Source organism: Vollenhovia emeryi, unplaced genomic scaffold (assembly GCF_000949405.1).
Source record: "Vollenhovia emeryi isolate VEMERY1.0 unplaced genomic scaffold, V.emery_V1.0 DF939130.1, whole genome shotgun sequence".
In the NCBI taxonomy this organism is placed as follows: domain Eukaryota; kingdom Metazoa; phylum Arthropoda; class Insecta; order Hymenoptera; family Formicidae; genus Vollenhovia; species Vollenhovia emeryi.
The window spans coordinates 1,968,961-1,987,933 of record NW_011967236.1 but is presented as its reverse complement, the minus strand read 5'-3'; the positions used below and the strand labels follow the sequence as shown (position 1 = coordinate 1,987,933).

Genomic DNA, 18,973 nt, shown 5'->3' with positions numbered 1-18,973 from the left:
GTCTAGATACATTATGTCTATGGTCCACTCTCTGTCGGCTCCTTTGATCTTTGCGGTCCCGATCACGTGGTGTTCCGCCATTATTTTGGGCAGCAATCCAGCGGCGTGTGTGTGTGCGTACGTACTGTAGTTGTACGCGCGATAGCGTATCACAGCTGCACTACCGCACGTACAGCTTTTCTCTCATTGGTCTGCCCGGAACAATGTCGGATGCGCAGAAAGAATAAACGCGAAACAAATGACGAGACAAACCGTGGACCGCCTAGTTACACTATGGTCTTACTCTTTACTCCAAGGCTTTTGATGCACCGTGTACTATGGACCAGCCCTTACAACCAATACAGAGGAGACGCGTAAACGGATCCCGACGCTCGGTTACGTCGTTAGAATTCACTCTAAAACTCCGGAGCTGTTTGAAAGGGAGCCAGAATTCTACCAATTACGCTACGTCCAACGTTTACGTATCATTGCAAGCGCGTTTATATTCTCCGAGGACTTGCCCCAGAATCAAATATACGCTTCTCTCTCTCTCTCTCTCCTTCCTCTCCTTCTCCTCCACCTCCCTCTCGCTCTCTCTTTCTCTCGCTCGTCCTCGCGCGCAAAAATTCCCGATACACCACCACCTTGTGCGCAGCCCGACTTCCGGTCGATAAAACGCATTCTCTGTAGAGAAGCCCACGGTTGCACACGAGCCGACACATGTCCCGCTTTTCGGTGCACGATAATAATGTCAATATCAACGATAGACGTCCTGTGTCGTCTCGCTCGCTCGCCAACCCGTGGGCTCCCTGTTCCTCCTACCTCCTCCCTTCCTCCGGGCACGAGAGTGCGGCCCCCCCTTCGCCGCGCGGCGACACGCACGATTTTTTTTTTAGGTTAGGTGTGCGCACGTGCGAGCCCCGTTCGCGCGCCTTCATTATTTGTTTTTACGCACGTTCGCCCGAAGGAGGCCCCGCGCGAACACGTGGACGCGGCCAGGTGTCGTCCACGCGATCGGAAATTGGACCTTAAGCAGGGAGGGAAGGAAGGCAGGAAGGAAGGAAGCGGTCGTGGGAACGAGAGGGAGGGGGGAGGGGAGGGACCATGAGCTAAGCGAGCGTAATATTTCACCGGGGGATCTGTTTACTCGGCGCGAAACGCTGCCGCTGGTCCACCGAATCGGGCGCCCTCCCCTGGGAGAGTTCGTCGTCGTCGTCGTCGAGCACGGTAAATTTGTTACGACGAAGCGCACGCGACGTGTAGCAGAGAACCCGGGACGCCCGCGCAGTACGACACGACCAAACTAGGTATATCCTTGAATCCTTTAGTTGGGGAAAGTTTGCTGGCCTCGAGGCATCGCCGCGCTAATTCCGAAAGAGCTTTATAAATCTCTTCCACGAGTCCTCTCTCCCTCTCTCTCTCTCTCTCTCTCTCTCTCTCTATCGCTCGCTCCCTTTCTCACTTGGGGAAGTCGATGAACCTTTCTTTTTTTTTCTTTAAATTCCGACGAAAGGCAAAGTTGCGAAGAGCCGAAGTTTCGGGCGGTCGGGAAATCCGAGACTTTTGCGCAAGAATTGGCAGCGCTTATAAAATATTGAAACAGAAGTTCTCACCCCGGCCCTCGGAATCCTAATATCGGGAGGACTCGCATATAGCCCGGCGACGAAAGTGGAATTTTCAGCGGAAATACGTACCGAGGGCCGACGGAGCGAGCTCCCTTCGCGCCTCCAAATGAAACAGATGAATGAACGTAGTGGAAACTTTGGATCGTCGTGACCCTCGCGGTCGAACACGCCGCACGAAAGTTCGCGAGAGATAAGACTATCCACCTGAACCGGGATAATCTCAGAGGGCGGGCAGGTCTCTCCCTCTCTCTCACCGTGGTTTTTATTCCTAAATTTCATATATGTTACGCTACGAAAAATAAGCGATCCCCGTGGAGCCTGAAAATAGGCTTCCCGTCCTCCAAAGGTTACGATCTTTCCGCGGGAGACTGCGAGGCTTTCTCGGGATTCAATTTTCTTCGAATCTTAATTCAAGATATGAGATAATATTTATAAAATGTCGAGCTCGAAGTTATCTGCCCTTTTCCGACTTTGATAGGCCACGGAACTTCAAGATTGCTCCGAAAACTTGTCTCGGGGAGAATAAGTTTTTCTCGAGCCGCCGCGACTCCCTCAAAATCTCGGATCCTTCGAGCGTGGGAGGCCAAGGGTGGCCTCCTTGTAAAGGATAAATTATCCTTGTAAAAGATAAATGATGCATCGTGCGCATCATGCGTGAAACGGAACGCAAGTTATCGGCGATTTTTGACGATTCTATATGTACCAAAGTGTACCAGAGTGTAAACTCGGCGTCATGAATGCCTTTACACCCGATGCCTTTACATCTCAATCTCAATCCGTAGTCTGATACGGGCTTAAGGCCGACTCGGATTGGAATTGGCAATTGCTAGTCTGATTCGGCCTTTAAGGCCGGCTCAGGCTAGCAATGGCCGACTCGGATTGGGATTGGCGAGTGACGATTGTTTTCTAGCCAACGAGAGCAAAGCAGCCAGCGATTTAATCGACTCTCATTGGCTAGAAAACAATCGTCAATCGGCAATTCCGATCCGAGTCGGGTCTGATTCGGCATTTATGGTATACCAAACTCGACAATACCCGCGAAAGACAGAGGACGCTTCAAGTTGCAATTCCCGAATTGTTAAACACCGCGCCGCCAAATTTGCCGCAGAAGATGAATTATTCCTCGTCGCTGAAAGATGCAACGTGGTCTCGGGATCCTTCGCGGCCCCGAATTACGGAAAGGACAGCGTTCGTCGTGGCAGGAAGCGTCATTTTTCAACAATGCTGGAATTCTGAAGCTATTCTTCAGGGTGCCGTATCAGGTTCACCTAACAATTACTTTAAAAAGAGCCGTCCCGTGACTTTGCATGTGACTTGCTTTTAGACGATTAGCTTTCAAGTTTTTTTCCCCCCCGATAGTGACTGGGAAACAATCACCGGAACAATTTCCCGCTGCCTTTCTACTCCAATATCTATTTTCACCAACGTGAATAAACTCTAATCTCTCGGTTTATCTTGCTTTTCCTGTTTTTTTTCTAATTCTTGGCAAACTGTAGACCGAGATTACAGTTAATCTACATTGATAGAAATGCACGTAAATCTTGAATAAAATGGGAGGGGGAGATAAATCTCGATGGGGTCTTGGCTAAAAGTACAGCGCGATTTTTCGAGAGGTTAGAATCCGTGGCTCTACGACCGGAAGTCTACGTTGTTTCCCGCGGATCGTCCAGCGACCATTGAATGCCGTGTTCCGCGAGGACTCGGCGAAAAACTGAGGTCGCGCGCCGCCTCTTCGGGCGCGATAGCGGGTAAGAGAGACGTACCTGTTCCCGAAGCGCTCCTTCCAGAATTCGGCCGCGTCCGCCTTGGTGATGCGAAACTGATCGCCGGCGAACATCCCGTTGGGAAATATGGCCTTAAGCTCGGACAGCATGTGGCTGAACACGAGGCTGAGCTTGGTGAGGTTACGGCGGTAGTGCGACGTCTCGTCGAACATCTTCTCCTTGCCCTCCTTGAACAGCTTGATCGCCTGCTTGCACTTACGCATCAGGTTGTTGATGAACACGCAGAAGTGCTCGTTGCTGTGCAGCACCTGCATACGCTCCTCGTACTTGCTGTAGATGAGCCGCAGCCGCTGGTACGTGTCCGGCAGGATGTCGAGGATGAACGGCGGCGAGTTCTTGAGGTTCATGCGCTGGTGCTGGCACAACTTCACCACCTTGTCCATCAGCTTCCAGGTCTTGTCGAGCGTACGCTTGTCGGTCGACAGCTTAGGCGGCGTCATCGCGTCCGCGAAGCGGCCGTGCAGCTTCTGGAAGATCGAGCCGATGTGGACGGCGCGAGTGCGGCTGCTGTGCCCGGACGACGACATCTTGACGGACGTGCGTGGATGCGTGGTGCTCGGCGCCTGATACGCCGAGTCTCTCTCTCTTCCCCCGTCTTTCCCGCCTCTCCTATCCGAACATACACCCGTTCTCGGCTGCCCCCTTTATTCGCACCTCACACCCTACCTGGCGCGCGGATGGCAACAACGGCGGCGGCGGTCTCGCGAGCACTCGCGCTACACCCGAGGTTAACCCGCGCACACACACGGCGGAGCGACGGATCGGCACACCGCGCATATCTCAGCGGGACGCGGCCGCGGCCACGACAACGTTCCCGTCAAGTCGCGGACACGGGATGCAACGCCGGAATCTCGCGCGATACCGCATCCTATTTATCTCTTCTCTCTTTCTCTCTCGCACTCTTCCTTCCTCTCTTTTTCTCCCTCTCTCTCTTTCTCTCTCTCTCTCTCTCTCGGTCACTGTGCGACGACTGTGGGCTAAGCCGGATGCTCCGCGGACGACTCGCGGCGATTCTGACGACACTGACACGAACCACGGCGAGCGGGACCGAGCGCGAGCGCGGTGGCCCCGTCCTACGTATCTGTGTGGCCGCTCCGCTCGCTACCTCCGACTGGGCGAATCCGCCGCCGCGTCGCCACTCGTCGCGGCGGCGCGCATGCGCGCCCGCCGGCGCGCGATTCCAATCGTCACGTGTCCGCGGGGGAGATTGCTCCGTTTGTTTTTGCGTCTCGCGTTTCTTTTCTTTTTTCTATCTTTGCGACCAGTCCTCTCCTTCGAACGTGTCTCGCCTCGGGCGACCGACGACTCCCCCGTTAGAACTCGAAGACGCACAATTTTACGCGCCGCTCTGGTTTCGACGTGGACACAGTTAGTTCTATTTGCGAAATAGGCAAAATGTTGGAAGAATCAAAATATATGTCTGTATACACCTGTGACAGTGGTCTACGTTTTGTCCCGCTGGTTTTGCGGCAGGCTTTGTGGCAACGGATTTTGCTCGTGCCTTGTTACTTGCATGCGCTACCTGCGCTCCAACTCTATTATGTCTTCTATAGTGTCTTAAGTACATGCAATAAATTTTATATTAAAAACATTAAAAACATTACATGTGTATCTAATAGATGAGTGATTAATTTCCAAAATTTTGGTTGCCGTTGCATAGAATCGTAGAGTGAATTTTAACATGTTGTATGAATTATTAGTTATTTAAATCGAAGTCTAATTCTGAAGGTCGAATTCGAGAGGCTGCGAAAAAAGATTAATAGTCAATTAAGTGAGAGATTTCGCTAGGGAACAAGTTAGGTCTTCGTAGTGCGAGGGGCTTTTTCATTTTATTCTTAGATTGATTGCGCTTCTCGTTGTCAAGTCGCGCGAATTGATCGGAAACTACCGGCAATTGCAGGCATCTAGTAGACTACGGCCCGCATACTGAATCCCCTTTTATCAATAAAAGCGCCTGTGGCTAATAAATCTTCTGATTGGCTACAGGCCACTTTTAGAAGCGCTTTATCGATAAAAAGGGGATTCAAAATACGTGCCTACAAGTACACTGTTTTCCACTGGGTTGCAGATTGCAGTGCAAGACTCTAATATGGACTATAATTACACGGAGCGGACGAGTGGGTGGCGAGCGAGTGAATGATCTTAATTGTAAGCGTAGAATTAGGTTTCAAGATTTGTAGATTGCAAAGGAGGAACGAGACAAGATAGCGTTTGTGAGAATGGAGAAACTTGCGAGACCATTTTATACGTGAAGTGTGCGAGAAGAGTTTCTAAAATCAAACTTGTAATCCCAGAGGGAAGATAATTAAACGTACATACATCGCAATTAATTACAATTGATATGTATCTGTGCCTATATTTATTGATATTTCGTAATTGATACTGCATTATTACGAATGATCATTCCACGTTCAATTTGATTCAGCGCGCTTATCGAGTTAATATAGTAATTTTTTTCCGATCAGAATAATTTCCTGGACTGCAAACAGTATAAACAGCAAATGTAGTGAGTAAAGTCCGCGTGTTGCATAAAATTACGAATAAACCAATGTTCCTAGTTCTATGATACATATAATTGAAAATTGTGTATACATATGATCTTTACAATAAATAATCAGAGACAGGATTACGTGCACACGACGAAGTAACTTCACAGTACAAGTCCCACAAAAACTCGGATATTAAATTCATTGGGTATCCCACAAGAAATGGGCTGGCGTTATTTTACAGAGACTAAAATACACAAATAAATAACATATAATGTATTTTGTGCTTTAACTGCGTTATTAAGTTTTAGAATCCAGAGACCAGTGATTGGTACTATTTCACTTGTCCTCGATGAAACGTTAGCACTCATAAGGCGGACCGAAGAGTATGGAACATACCTAAAGAAGCAATTTTTATCTCTCTGATCAATTTCACAATACATTACTCGTCGTCGCACACGCCGTTGCACGTGTGAATGAGTAAGTTTTACGTCACTTCCGCTAAGTTTTCTTCCGGGCTGCAATTAGGGCTATCTGCCGTCTAAAGTAACTTGCGCATCGATAACGTTGACTTGCCGTCACCGGTTCGCTAGGTAATAACTTAACCGCAGTAGAACGAAGCTCGATATTAAGAACCAACTGGCAGGAATCGACGCCAGTATGCAGTACCTTTCATCTGAAACATCGAGGAAAAATATGTATTGCGTGGAGGACTACGTGAGGACGTCTGTGAAAAAATCAGGAAGCGTGATGGGGGCAATTTACACGTCGCTGTGAAACATATGTAACGGACTTATCATCGGAAACATTGTTACATTTGTTGTAACAATGTTCAAGGGTAACCATCGGTGCATCGATTTGTAAAACTGTCTTCTATGTTAAGTCCGGCTGACTTTAACGTTTTCAATCATTCATATTGTTCGAGGACAAAGAAAGCCATTTTTTTCTAGTTCGTTAGACATGAGGGAACATCATATATATTCTTCTATATACTTGGATACCATCCAGTTTGGTATATCATTTATCATTTGGTACATCAAACTGGATATGGTTTCAATACCCAATTTGATATACTACTTAGTTTGCTTACCGATGAATCTTATATACTTTTATATATTTAAACGTTCATTATGTTCAGCTGATTGATCTATAAGTATTCGTTGCATCTAAATCTGATATGTATTTCTTTCACTAGAGATTCTTTTAATTAATGCAATCTCTACTTGTTACGCAGAGTTTATATACAAGCGCCCACACATACACATATTTACTTTATATTGTCTGTAATATAATTACATCATCTGCCAAATAGTTTCCTGTATTACATCAACTTATGGGATTATTTAATTAATTTTTTTATAATTTTTGAAAAACTTTGTAACAATGAAAACTTGATTTTCTAATGCAGAATCGCAGTATTACATTAGTTCTCGTCGTAGCGTAATGATATAATTATCCAGTTATTACGCAGTATTTACAAATGAATTGTCCTCAAACTTACCTAAATATATGTTTAAAATATACATATCCTTAAACATAAATACATGAACATAAAATATTTACATAAAACATGATTAAAACACATATTGCATTTAAAGCATGATATTTTTATAATCTGTGAAACATTAATCAGTCTTCAATTGAATGTTTTTATACATAGAAGGGGGAATTCAAATCAATTTTTATTTACAAACATAGTAGAATAAGCAGCAAATATAAAAAAGTAGACAAAATACAAAAAAGAAGTACAAAACACAAGAAAGCAGAATATTAAAAAATATTCATAGAATACTGCGACAAATATGAAATCTTAACAATAAAAATTTGTTATTGTGAATATTAAAATATTAATTTTGTAATAAAATTTACTTCGAATGACCTATATGTGATATGTTTATGTTTAATAAGTATTAAATATATTTCTTTTTATTTACATAAGCACACACGAATGCATACATGGTACATTTAAAAAAAGAAGCGCAGACAGTTGTTCTCCCGTCAAATAGACAGTGAGAAATATTTAGACAAAGCGGCCTCAAACATACCAGACACTTCGGACATTGTATGTTTGGTGTTTTTACATTTACCTGTCATTTGGTCGGACATTTTTCCTGTCGCCCAACCTAGGCTCCTTTGCACTGCCATTTTCCATTTCTTATACCTCGCGTCTCTCTCTACAAAAAGAAAGAAAGATTAGAGTAAAAAGTACAGAAAAATAAGTCGTGATTTTCAAAAAACTCAATTTCAAAATTTACCTTCCGGCGTGATAGTCGGAAGAAAAGTGTCGGTTGGCACTGTTTCTACTTCTTCGCCTTCCAGGTCCCAAACATCTATCCCTTCAGCGTGTCCGGCAGCCATCGCTACACCCAAGGCCGTGATGTCAGGCATAGTTGACCTAACTGTTGATCGAAACAGAAGCACAGTTAATTTTCACAGAAGCGCAACAGAAATCGAAGTAATATATAAATAGGTACTACTATAGGAGCCATATTTCCTCTAGCTCATAAACCTGGTCTCAATTTACGATCAATCGTACTTACATACTGGCGTACCGCACAAGTCGGCTTGCAGTTGCATTAGAAGATTATTAGTTGACATTTTCCCGTCCGTGTTCAACTTCGTTAACGGAAATCCGCAATCTTTATGCATCGCCTCAAGAATGTCCCTGGTTTGGAAGCACACCGCTTCGAGGGACGCCCTGATTATATGTTGCTTCGTAGTAAACGCAGTAAGTCCACAAATTATTCTGGAAGAAAAGATCAAATCTTTCTCGAATATATTTAGTAACTTTTATTTAATATATTAAACATTTTCGATCAAATAATATGTCTTAAAAATGTCATAACGTGCATCATTATGTTTACAACGTTATATTTTTTACGAATATCTCTACAAATAGCGGTTTTGAAATATTCTACCAACCCCCTTGCATCCTTTCTCCAATAAGGTGCGTACAATCCTGTGAAAGCGGGCACAAAGTAGACATCTCCCGTGCTAAAGACGCTTTGAGCCAAATGTTCACTTTCATGAACGTCCTTTATGAGCTTCATGTTATCCCGTAGCCATTTAATAGCTGCACCTGCGACTGCGATCGAACCTTCCAACGCGTAAACAGGTGGACTCTTTGGACCTAACTGATATGCGACAGTTGTAACCAATCCATGAGAAGAATATACTCTCTGAAAGAAGTATAACAGCAGGTAAGGCAGTGAAATAACCGGTAAATAAAATAATGGAAAGTTTAAATGAGCGAGATCAAGCAGAATAAAACAAATAAAACATTTTCTAAGCTTTAAACATTTATAATTATACGTACAGTATGCCCTGTGTTACACAATAGAAAACAGCCACTTCTATATGTATTTTTCGCTTGGCCTTTCTTCAAGCAATTCTGCCCGACCAAAGCAGATTGTTGATTTCCTAAAATCTAATAGAGAAAAGAGATGAAATAGAAAAATATATTCTACATCTGTCGTTTTCATTGCAAAGTTTTACGTACGCCAGATATGGGAATGCCAGCCAGCGGACCGATTAAGATTTTGCCGTATATCTCGGAGCTGCTTTTGATCTCCGGCAGCATTTGCATAGGAATGTCGAAATATCTGCATAATGTAGGATCCCAGGAGAGCGTTTCAATATTCATTAGCATCGTTCTCGACGCGTTTGTAACATCAGTGATATATAGTCCTCCATCTTTGCCCCCTGTTAAGTTCTGCAATAATTTTTCCACATTAATTCCATTAAATTTGCGTTTACTTTCCTTTACTGCAAAGATTTAATTTCCTTAGCCTTAGCCTATTTTCTTGAGAATTGTGTACAATATGTCGAATGTTAAATAACAATTCTTGTAACACATAGCAGTGCGCTCTTCAATTAGCCACTTAATACTAGTGATAAGTTCCTTCGTGCTCGAGATATAACAAGCATAAATATTAGCGGGTATTAATAAACTAACTGAATAACAATCGAGTTAATTGCTACTAATATTTTGGTGTAATATCTCTTCGTCACGTACCCAAATAACCCACGTATCCATGGTCCCCACTTTGCACCTTCTCTCGCGAATCGCTTTCCTTACGGGCTTTACGTTGTCCTTCAACCAACGAATCTTCAGAGCCGAGAAGTACGGGCTCACGGGCAAGCCGCATAAGGGTTTCAAATGGTTTTTACTCTGATCCGGAAACTTGGCTATGATCTGGTCTACCATCGCGTCAGTTCTGATGTCGGACCACACTGAAAAAAATTACGCTTCAGAAGTTGATCGAGTGTTAATCAAACACTTTTCTCTCTTCGACTTCTCGGAGAATTATATCATTTTTCCAAAAATCCTCCGTGAAACAAATCAATCGGGACACGTGAAACATTGTACACATTCAGTAAACCTTTTTAAGCTTTTCCCGGAACAAAAGTAATTTTCTCCCGCAAACAGATTACTACGGAAGCGAGTCTCTACCCACCTATGGCATTATAAAGCGGGTCGCCGGTAGTCGCGTCCCACACTACTGTAGTTTCCCTCTGGTTGGTAATACCCACTGTAACGATATCGTCGATCTTCATACCCAGCACGTCCAATTTGCGAATTACGTCCTTAATGCAGGCCTTTACCGCAAAAAGGATCTCTTTGGGATCCTGTTCCATCCATCCCTCTTGCGGACTGATTTGCTCTATGTCGATTTGATGAGAGGCAATCTCCGCGACGTGCTTCGCATTAAATACCTGTAAACACAATTCGCACTTAATAACTATTTCAATCTATCGTCACTCGGATATATAGGAGTCCCGCTTATAAAGTTTAAAAAGAATCGATGTGGTTTAGCATGCATTCATTGGAAAAACATTGTATCGACAAAAATGAAAAAATAATAATTCTATATACACACGAATATTCGTCGAAGAAAAGAGACGCTTTCTTAATTCACACACATATCCCACAAGGGTCTATGTCACGCGGGGATATAGAAGAAATTTTACTTATTAATATAGATATGAAAAAAATTGTCATTAATATTTTTTTAACAGTTACATACAGCTTTTAGAATCTGTGATTAAAATGTGTTTTTATTAGCGTAATTATTTGGACTGATCTTTAGCGAAGCGGATGTTTCAAGACCCCGGAGCCTTGCGAATGCGATCTCGAAAATCTGCGATGCGAAAATCTGTTTGAAGAACGACATTATTTGCTATTCGCGCACAACGATTCTACGTTTATTACCTCCCATAAATCGTTGATTCGTTGTTGCACAGGGAGATCTTAGCTGCAATTAATTATACGCAACGTTGATACCGCCTTTTCATTTCCGACTAATTACTTATCGCGCTGAAAATCATGGAATTCTCACGACAGGTCTGGGTAAACATTTGGAAGCGTGGAAAATTATAACGTGATAGCGAGAGCAACTGATTTACAATAATTATTATCTTACCACAAAGCGAACAGTTCGTGTACCAACATCAACCACGCCGACAAGGGGTCCTATTTTTTTCACCGCGCTCGGCATTGTATCTGAAAAAAAAGAATCATCGTTAGATATTTTTATTAAATACTTATCTCATGAAGATCATTTGATGGAATAAGAAAACGCTTTTACACGCCCGCAATTAAAGCTGCGACACTAATAAAGAGATTTGAAGCAATGTAATAAACACTATCATATCAGTCGAGATTAAGAGCGAATTATATAAAACGTCTCGTATTAAACATGTTGTAGAGAATATAAAAGGTTATTAAACAAAATTGTAATATAAATCTAAAATACACGTGTCTCTAAACAGTACTTATTAAAATTTTATCAAGTGTCAGAAATAAAATAAAATAAACGCGTTTGTTTAGCTTCACCATCAATCCAAGATAAAACAGACATGTAGGATAAAATCTATTTTTTTTTAAAGAATCGAAAAACACGAATTTATAGGTGCACATTTCGTTTTCCCCATCTGTGAAGACATACTAATTAAATCCTGAAGTTTTTCAATACGAATTCTCACACAGTTTAATGATTTCTACACACTGAAACATCCGTATGTAATGTCTACAGATAGAATGATTGAGAAACCAAATTCCGGTCTGTTACAGCATATTAAAACGTGTTTATTATTTGTAGTGGGAAAGATTAAAACTAGTTTCACTTTCAAGAAACTTGTCTCTCCGAGGAATTAATATAGGATTATGGCGATTTGCAACTTTTGCAACAGCGTTCAATACCAGATGTTTTTTTTTATTTATTTCCGACATTTCCCTCTAAACAATGATATCATTTTATCGCTTGCAATATTAAATCTTTTGACATATAATAATTTCAGATTCTGTTTAAGAGAGTCGACGATGCCCGGAGCATAACAGATAAAAAGAAAAATAATGTAGAGAATGACTTTGCTCTTTACGTAACGGCCTTAAAATGTGATTTAAAAATATTCGAAATTTTATCGAACGTAAATTATTCTGCACGATTATAATATGGCTAAAGAATTTTCGTGTAAAAATGACAAACGAAAGTTCTGTGGGATACCATGTATTCTTTCCACAACTTGACGATATCATCCAGCGATCGATCGCAATTCCTCACGTTTCTTTCGATTAGGCTTCCCAAGACGCGCGTTATCATCAACATGCGTTTTTGATTCGTATCAATAAAAGATCATTTTTACGCAGGAATTAATTACACAGCTTTCTCAATTGTCCGCGGCATCGTAAGACATTAAATAATTTTATCTTAATATTGTATCATTTGACCATAAATATTGTGGAAGACCTTTCGAATTTTCTAATATAATTAATTAATTTCAGCCGGAAAAACAGCGCAGACGATCCGCAGTTGAAATTCGCCGGGTAAAATGCTAACAGCCGCAAGATAGATTACGAAACAAAATATGTATATGCGATTTGCATTGTAATCTCAGTTTCGAAACCCGACAAAACGGAATCTCATCGTCGGTGACCCGCAATATCGCGGGGGGCCGGTACGCCCGAGAGGGAAAAAAATGCAGTTTTTTATTTCGGTATCGTAAGTAAACGTCTGATACGCTTAATCTCGTGTACACGCCTTCGGTTACACGTAATTAGTTAACGCCGCCTCTTACGGCTGACCGCCAGCTAAAAGGTATATCTCTTCATCAGATGGAAACTCGACGGATCTCGTATACCGCACACGATCATCCGTCATCCATTTCCTCGGTTACGTTTTGTGTGACACCACCTGCGCTAATGTCCCTTTTTAAATTCTGTAAAAAGAAATGTACTCCACGTGCATCAGATTTCCCTCGAAAACGTCATCTTCACCGCCGTTGACATTCATTCATTAGACCGATAAGTTCAATAAATCGGAATTTCATTTTGCAACGTTTAATTACAATAATTATATTATCGTGTTTCGATAAACGAAGATACACAATTAGTTTGTATAAAAACATACTATTTAGTTTGTACCGGGCGTTTGCACCTTCGTTTTAAAGACTTCTATGTATATAATAGATAAACGCGAGGTCGTTATTCCGAATTATTGATAAAAGGATTGGTATTGAAAGTAACAAACGCAAGCTAATAATTTAAATAATTCGTGCACACCGTGCACACGTAACACTCGACAATTTGCCGTAACGCTCTCCCGGCTAAAAGCATTATACTGTACGTGCTGTAAATATATTTTATATTGTGCGACAATACGTATTATTGCGTTGTATTTTTAGCAGTACTAACATATTACGACCGTGAAGAAGATTGGCACTCGTGGTTTTGTACTGGCAATCGCGCGAACTTGAGAGAAAAGCTCGATTGTATGGACGTTCTTTCGAAAATTCGTTCTCTGAAGCTGGGAACGACGTCGGAGAGCATAAAATCTTCCTCTTTTACGTCAAAAGAGAATACGCAAGAATTTTTCAAATAAAAACAATCGAAGAAAAAATGACGGTAATGCGTTCGCTAATATACACTTCTACCGATGATTCATCAGGCGAGATTATGAATGTTCCAACGCATAAATTCGCGCTGATACACGGAGAGAATTTTCTCTTAAAATTTATCGTGGGACAAACGCGGCATTTCGATGAATTTTATAAGTGTTTTTTTGAAATTTTACCACATTTTACTAGTAAAATGTATGCTAAGTATAATTACTACACGGAGAGAATTTTCTCTTAAAATCTATCCTGGAAAGTTATGTAACCGTGGGACAACAAGGCATTTCGAAGAATTTTATGAAAGTTCTTTTGAAATGTTGCCACGCATTTACTAGTAAAATGTACGGTAACATTTCAAAAACTCGCGAAAGTCTTCGGAATGCCACGTTGTCCCACGATCACATGATTTTCAGGATAAATTTTAAGAGACAATTCTCTCCGTGCAGTGAAATGTATAGTAAAATTTCAAAAAAACTCTCATAAAAGTCTTTAAAATGCCGTGTTGTCCCACGAGCACGAAAAATTCTCTCCCTGTACCTATTATTATTGTACAAAATTAGTATATATTGTTTTTAATTAGAGATCAATAATAATTAACACATTTTTATCAATTAGAAATTAATATGCAATTATTCAAAAGAATAAAAGCAATCGATCGTCGACTTTCGGGGGACGCGAATATTTTAGAATACGAAGCACGAGCCCCCGGATACGCTCGATATATCCGTCAAGCTCATACGTCACGGCATTAAGGATCCCGTCTGTAAAAGTACGGGTATTACGAAATCCCTTATCGTACAAACCGACGCGTCTTCATTGAGACACATCAAAGTTCAAAGATTCCTTCGGCCGCGTTTACGCAACGAGAACGCGTCGACGCCGTCACACGCCGTAATCAAATGCGGATCCGCCGTATTGTATCGATCGCGATCCGCGAGTGTTGAATAAACAAATAATACGAACAGGTGAATGGCAAGTGTGCTTATATCGCACGCCCGACGGATCTTCGGCGCGCGGATTTCACTTCGTTCGCGCGAAATCGCGGCACGGGAGAAATTCGATTCGAACGGTCATCGAGTCGAAATCCGAGTTGAACCCGGCGTAGGCAGCCACGTCATTATCCTTATCTGCATTCGGTTCCCATCGGGCCAGCGCGGCGCGGCGCGCGGCGAAACGACTAAAGTCCAGAGTGTCCGCGCGGCGCACGTCGTCACGCACACGCACACGTGGAGCGTGCGACTTTGAATTGTATTATACACTATCGGCGAACGCGCGTCTCTCTTGCTCCGGCTCGTCGGCGGGTCCGAGGGAAATGACGATTTCCAGGCCGCTCGGACTCCCCCGGAGTCGATTCAAACTCTCCCCGAACGACACGATTTGGCGCGTCGACGGCGCGACATTAAATTAAAAAAAAAATAACCGACCGCGCGAATCCGGTTTGCCGTTATCCGCGCCGCCGCGGACGGCGGCGCGGGCACGCTCACCTGCGCTCTTGTACGAGTAAAACTTGAAGATACTCGTTCTGCGACCGGTCTCCGACTGCTCCATCTCCAGCGACGCGGTCGAATCCTCGAGGGAGTCGAATCCTTCCGGCGTGCCACGCTCGCTCGCGGTCGCCGTGTCCTCCGTGTCCCCGTTAGCGTCCCCTTCTGCGATTCCATACGCGTCCTCCCGCTCCATCGGACCGTCCTCTCGGGCCTGGCAACGATAATTCTTCTCGCCCGGAGCCTCGGGGATCCTGGACGTTCACCGGTCGACTCGTCCCTCGTATTACTGCCGTCGCGCCGGCCTCACGATTGAGTGACGTCGTTCCCTGGGATGACGTCGTTTCCTAGAAATCACGAGAGGAAACAAACGGTTGCGGCGTTACTCGAACGTTAAGCGCGCCGGGCGTGCTCGTTCGCCAGAATGCGAGATCGTCGGCGACCTGCCCGGGGTACCTCGCCGTCTCTCGCGGCCCCTCTCGCTTTTTTTTCCTCCCCCCTGGCGTACTACGTACTCGTGCGAGCGGGTCTCGTGTCGTGGTCACGGCCAGGTCCCGAATTAGCCGTACGCCGTCCGATCCCGAGAGAGTTTCCTCATTCCCGCGCGGCCGGTCAACGTTCACGTCTGCTTAGGATACGCCCATCCGACCACGTGGCACTCGAGGAAAAACTCGGCGAAGGGCCGCATTTATTGTATTTTCCCTCCGCGGGAGAGAAGCGACCCCGCGTGCCCTCAAGATCGCGTCTCGGCCCCGTGCCTTCGCTTGCGTATCACGTCGCCACTTTACGTTCAAATTGAACAGAAATCAATACGGCGGTAAAATCTTGTTCTCTTAAAACGACGTGCGCGGTCTCGAGCCACGTGAAAGCGGCGACCGTCGCCCGTATCTCAAGAATGCACACCCGATAACTGGAGATAAACCTCTAGGATGAATCAGCTAAGCCAGTCAGAGCTTTGCGAGAAGGCGCCAGGACCCTTTTCGGCTCCTGTAAACGGAGCATTGCAGTTCCCGATCTCCAAACTCAAGACCTCAATACGTTTTATTTACACAGTAAATTACTAATATTGCCTTGTGCGAAGTAATAATTCTTTTTCGAACAAGAATCTCGAATCTTACAATGCGTCTTTCTATTAAAAAAAAAACACAATTATAAAACTTCCGGCGATGTCGACGCCAAAAGGGTTTGCGGGAATTTTGAATTTTTTTGCAAAATAGATAGTCGATCCTCGCTTCCTCAGTTCATTTCTTTAGTGACACAAACAAGCAATACCGACCCGATTTTTTTTTTGTGGTTTTAAACCTGTACGCACGTGGTTTTCGAACTGAACGTGAGTACTGGAGACATATGATGCTGAACAGAGACATCGTATAAAGCGAAGAGAGAGGCCGCATATATGCGTTCGTAGTTTTTCCTGGGAAGCATCAGACTACCCGGGAGTATAATCTTCGGTCCGGCCTTATATACGAATTGCATCGTGCCCGAGTGCTAGCGAGAAACCCCTTGGCACGAGACTGTCTTCTCAGCTCTACCACGGACCCCGAAATTCGTGCCAGCGAGGCCGACGATCGATTCTAGATCGCAGCCTTTATACATGTGGCTTATTAGAACGCGATTCGGAGGCGCCTTAACGTAATTTTCGTAATTATTTAGCCGAATAATCGCTGCGGAGTACAAGGTGATAACCGCCTAGCGGCCGAGACCCTAAACTAAAATGCATCGCGCAATGTGCATGCAACCAGTGGCGTTGCATGCCCTTCGTGGCGCGGACATTCAAAACCGCGCGCGGCAAAGCTGAAGACCTTCACCGCGATCGAGATCAGCGCCCCCGGCACAGAGATTAAAGATTCGAGCGAAATTAACGAGTGCCGGGAGGGGGAACAGGATGCAAATTAAGCTGAGAATATCAAATCTTATCGCGGCCGCGCTTATCTCCTAAGCGCGATATGAACGTACGTAATGAAAATACGTAAGACGCGAGTTCTCCACGGGCCTGAAGTGTGCTTATCTACGCAGGGGATTTTTCAATTTCAAATAATACGCGGCAAGTGCCCGCCAAGTGCAAGGTGCAAAGGCGCAAAAACGCGTTTAATTTCTGAACTTTAAACTTTCGGGTCGATCGGTTAATTGAGACGCGGCGAGACACGCTAGAGTAATTCCAAGTTTTTAAGTCGGGAGAATCTTATCAGCAATTACTAGAGCTGTCTCTTCGAGATTCGCACGGTTTTATAAATATTTTACCACGCAATAATAGAGCGATCGTTCTCGCGGGCGGGATAAATTTTGTAATTTGTTTTGTTTTGCGCCGAACCCTTCTGCGCATCCGCCATTATCTTGGTGCGGCCAATGAGACGGATATTGTTATATGTGGTAGTGTGACAGTGTGAAAGGATCTCACACACCAAATAAGGCGGAATACACCGTGATCGAAACCGAAAAGATCAAAGGGCCGACATACTGCTTGCGTTCGTTTTCTCCCACTGGGAGCATAAACTATGCTGAAACTCTATAGTTTACGTTACGTAAATTATAGACTTTCAGTATAGTTTATGCTCCCGGTGGGAGAAAACGAACGCATGCATAATGTAATCATTGACTGCGTTCAACAGAAAAAGCTGCTTTGCAACTGTTGTAAAATTCGCGAATCTGATTGGTGTATTCTCTTAAGGCCTTTGCACGTAAAAAAGCGTTAACCGTAACCGTAATTTTAGTCCGTAATCGTAGTTTTCAACACGTACAGACAGATGGAGCAACCCAAGTAAAATTCCGAAGGTTACGGACTAAAATTACGTAGGTTCCGTAGGTTATGGACTAAAATTACAGTTACGGTTAATGCTTTTTTACGTGCAAAGGCCTTTAATCTTGAGTGAATTTAAGAGCACGCGCCAATCAGATTCATGAATTTTACAGCAGTTGCAAAGCAGCCTTTTCTGCTGAACGTAGCCACTGATGCCTTACCATATAAATTTAGGTACAGTTAGAACACATATACATTTTCCATGTAAGTATACGGAAAGTGTATAAATGTGTCGATATGTGCGCAAATTCGTGCGGGAAGGCATCGGTGACGGTGACTCCTAGCGTACACAACGTGCTTTGTTTTTCTTTCTCACGTCAGCCAGAGCTATTCCCTTCCGTTATAAATACAGTCGGAAAAGAACGAGGAATCAATTATCGTAACTTATCCAGGCCCGTTTTATCCCGCGGCAAAGACGGGGGTCCGAAAAAAGAATCGAGGGAATCTATCTTGGGGCTATCTCCCGCAGTCACGGTCACTCGTCCGGCGTAACGGACCACAGTCTCGAAAGAATCTCGTAGAGAAGAGGCGGCAGGTGCACCATACGGCGCGGAGCACGTGGAATTACGGCGCACGCAGCACGCGTGTCTAAAAGACGTCTTTAAGTCGTCTTATAGACACACATATCTAAGAGACGACCTAAAGACGTCTCAGACATGTCTCAGTCCCAGTCTACAATAGATGATTTAAGCCCTAAGCTTTAAGAAATTGGCCAATCACGGTCAAGTATGAGTAGAATGCGCGACTGTGATTAGTCAATTTCTTAAGGCATAGGGCTTAAATCTCTATTGTAGACTGGGACTTAGACATGCGTGCTGCACGGGGGGGGGGAGGGGGGCTGCGTTCGTAGTCAGTCTCGCGAGCGAGGCTCGTCGCACCGGTGCGACCACGTGGAGGCGCCTCCGTGACGCGACGAGAACGGCGC

At 44.0% G+C, this 18,973-nt stretch overlaps 2 protein-coding genes across 8 annotated transcripts in view; both read right to left on the bottom strand.

Moving 5' to 3' along the window:
• LOC105568325 (E3 ubiquitin-protein ligase CBL-B) overlaps positions 1-5,566 on the bottom strand; it is a 33,064-nt gene extending 27,498 nt beyond the window's left edge. For all 5 annotated transcript variants that reach the window (XM_012023912.1, XM_012023913.1, XM_012023914.1 and 2 more), the window contains exon 1: positions 3,368-5,566. In XM_012023912.1, the coding sequence (XP_011879302.1) occupies positions 3,368-3,915 (548 nt within the window). In that variant the 5' untranslated portion in view covers positions 3,916-5,566. The remainder of the gene's footprint in view (positions 1-3,367) is intronic.
• Positions 5,567-5,939: 373 nt separating this feature from the next.
• LOC105568327 (glycerol kinase-like) lies at positions 5,940-15,928 on the bottom strand. Of its 3 annotated transcripts, XM_012023918.1 has the most exons (12): positions 15,767-15,928; positions 15,252-15,598; positions 11,298-11,377; positions 10,332-10,590; positions 9,890-10,107; positions 9,374-9,586; positions 9,191-9,301; positions 8,797-9,053; positions 8,415-8,620; positions 8,130-8,273; positions 7,962-8,048; positions 5,940-6,550 (listed from the first exon to the last, which is right to left on the bottom strand). In XM_012023918.1, exons 2-12 carry the CDS (start codon positions 15,445-15,447, stop codon positions 6,453-6,455), a joined length of 1,869 nt encoding a protein of 622 aa, XP_011879308.1. In that variant the 5' UTR covers positions 15,448-15,598; positions 15,767-15,928; the 3' UTR covers positions 5,940-6,452. The 3 variants fall into 3 exon arrangements, with proteins under 3 accessions (XP_011879308.1, XP_011879307.1, XP_011879310.1); XM_012023917.1 differs by lacking the exon at positions 15,767-15,928 and having other exon boundaries at positions 15,252-15,680; XM_012023920.1 differs by lacking the exons at positions 11,298-11,377; positions 15,252-15,598; positions 15,767-15,928 and adding an exon at positions 10,902-10,925.
• Between the last annotated feature and the right edge of the window lie 3,045 nt (positions 15,929-18,973).